This window comes from Camelina sativa, chromosome 11, assembly GCF_000633955.1.
Source record: "Camelina sativa cultivar DH55 chromosome 11, Cs, whole genome shotgun sequence".
Lineage (NCBI taxonomy): Eukaryota > Viridiplantae > Streptophyta > Magnoliopsida > Brassicales > Brassicaceae > Camelina > Camelina sativa.
The window spans coordinates 11,657,907-11,660,456 of record NC_025695.1 but is presented as its reverse complement, the minus strand read 5'-3'; the positions used below and the strand labels follow the sequence as shown (position 1 = coordinate 11,660,456).

At 36.9% G+C, this 2,550-nt stretch overlaps 1 protein-coding gene across 1 annotated transcript; it reads left to right on the top strand.

Annotated features, from left to right (window-relative positions):
- Positions 900-2,543, top strand: LOC104722937. Its single transcript, XM_010441198.1, has 4 exons — positions 900-1,696; positions 1,776-1,910; positions 1,995-2,144; positions 2,233-2,543. Exons 1-4 carry the CDS (start codon positions 923-925, stop codon positions 2,539-2,541), a joined length of 1,368 nt encoding a protein of 455 aa, XP_010439500.1. The 5' UTR covers positions 900-922; the 3' UTR covers positions 2,542-2,543.

Sequence of the window (2,550 nt, the reverse complement as noted above, 5' to 3'; positions counted from 1 at the left end):
TTTTAAAATCCAGTCTCATTAGGGAGATGAGTACTATTTTTTATGTAGCCTAATTTTTTTATGTGGAAGTCTAATTTAAATTATGAACATTTAGGATTTATAATATAGGATTTGTGGTTGAATTATGTATGGATAATATATATTTGATTAATTAATGTATATTATTTACGTCTCCCCTGCTCCAAAACATAATGATCTTCATAGTCTTCTTCATCTATTAATTTTGAACACCGCAACCACCCTCTGCTTGTTTTCGTCCATTAAGTAAATAAGCTCACTTAGTTGTAATCTCAATATTTTGCTCATAATGTCAATTCTTTAAACTCATGTTCGCCTCTAAAAAGATTTTTCTTGTCATCGACTTAGTTTGCTCTAAAATTTAGCTATGGAACAGATATCTTTTATTTTATTTTATTCTAAATTAATATTTGACTAATTAACCTGGATCTTTCATGTTCCATGAAGTTCAGAGGAGACGCTCCCTTATTTGTCCCCTTCTTTAAAACAGATTGAAAGCTGTCTTTTAATACATAAAAAATTGCAAAGAGACTTGTCATAAGGATCAAACACATTACACAATCATTCACCATGTCAAATCCAAAAACCATTTAATAACTGTTTTTTTCTCCTTATCTAAGACGACACATTCCACAGTTTCAGACAATAACTGTTTCTTCACCTTCTTAGAACTGTTCTTCGTCTGTATTGTGCCACAAATCGCAGGTAAATCAATGAATCTATCTTAAAATATCATTGTCTAGTACGTAGGTCAATGAGATTACTTGCAGCCTACTCATCCGAAAGCAACTTGCAAATGTAATGTGCATACCACTCTTTGAAACCTTCAATATAAAGAACTCAACAAAGGTTAATTAGATCACAAGCAAACAAAGAAAAAGTTCCACGCTTTCAGACCAAAACAATGAAGACGGCCCTTTTTGTCCTTTTTCTTCTTCTTCTCTGTGTTTTGGCAATCAATGCGAATCAACAAGAAGAGATCAATCAAGAGAATCCAGCAACAATATATCATCAAAAGCTGCTATACAAGGTCCAACAATGGAGAACATCTTTAAAAGAATCAAGTGCTGCAGAACTCAAGCTATCTTCAGCGATCATTGTGGCTGGAGTGTCATGTTTCTTTGCTTCCTTAATCTCTAGCGCAGGTGGAATAGGCGGTGGAGGTTTATTCATTCCAATCATGACTATAGTTGCAGGTCTAGACTTGAAAACAGCTTCGAGCTTCTCTGCTTTTATGGTAACCGGTGGATCCATTGCTAATGTAATCAGCAATCTCTTTGGTGGGAAAGCCTTGCTTGATTATGACTTAGCCTTGCTTCTTGAGCCTTGTATGCTTCTAGGAGTGAGTATTGGTGTTATCTGCAACAGAGTTCTTCCTGAGTGGCTCATCACTATTCTTTTCGCCGTGTTTCTGGCATGGTCTAGCTTGAAGACTTGTAGAAATGGAGTCAAGTTCTGGAAAATTGAGTCTGAGATTGCGAGAGGAAAAGGACATGAGAGGCCCGAGAAAGGAAGAGGCGAAATAGAGGAGGATACTAAGAACCTTAAAGTGCCTTTACTTGAAGCTCAAGTAAACAAAAACAAAGCAAAGCTTCCGTGGACAAAACTTGGTGTCTTGGTTATTGTTTGGGCGTCTTTCTTTGTTATTTATCTTCTCCGTGGGAATAAAGATGGCAAGGTAACGATATATAATAGGCTTTATATATTGGTTTTGCTATTACGAAAATAATAGACTGATTCTGTTGTTTTGTGTGCAGGGAATCATAACGATAAAGCCTTGTGGTGTAGAGTATTGGATTCTGCTTTCACTTCAGATACCTCTTGCTTTGATTTTCACAAAGCTGGCTTTGTCGAGAACAGAAAGTCGCCAAGAATGTTCCCCAAGTAATCAGGTGAATGCAACACTTAGCTACTAACCAGATTGAATTCAAACAAAAACATATCAGATACTAAACATTATCATCTTACATGAGCAGAAAAATCAAGAAGATACAAGACTGGACCAGTCCACACGGTTAATGTTCCCGGTAATGTCATTTTTAGCCGGTTTATTGGGAGGTATATTTGGTATTGGAGGTGGAATGCTTATTAGCCCTCTTCTTCTTCAAGCTGGGATACCACCACAGGTATATAAAATGAAAACAAAACAAATTGTCTCACCAACTTTTTGATTCTTTGTAAGAGTTTTAATCGAGTATATGATGAATGATACAGATAACAGCAGCAACTACTTCTTTCATGGTGTTCTTCTCAGCAACAATGTCTGCAGTTCAATACTTGTTGTTAGGCATGCAAAACACAGACACAGCTTACGTGTTTTCCTTGATTTGCTTCTTTGCTTCACTTCTGGGACTTGTTTTGGTTCAGAAAGCTGTAGCTCAGTTTGGAAGAGCTTCCATTATAGTGTTCTCGGTTGGGACAGTGATGTCTCTGAGCACAGTCCTTATGACAAGTTTTGGAGCTCTTGATGTTTGGACTGATTATGTGGCAGGCAAGGACATGGGTTTCAAGCTGCCATGTTAAGACATGTGG

Bases quoted from the DNA above. Each gene is read 5' to 3' on its own strand.
- LOC104722937 (XM_010441198.1), top strand. From the start codon at position 923: ATGAAGACGGCCCTTTTTGTCCTTTTTCTTCTTCTTCTCTGTGTTTTG. The intron at 1,697-1,775 runs GTAACGATATAT...TTTTGTGTGCAG, and splicing joins GTGGGAATAAAGATGGCAAG to GGAATCATAACGATAAAGCC. The intron at 2,145-2,232 runs GTATATAAAATG...TGAATGATACAG, and splicing joins AAGCTGGGATACCACCACAG to ATAACAGCAGCAACTACTTC.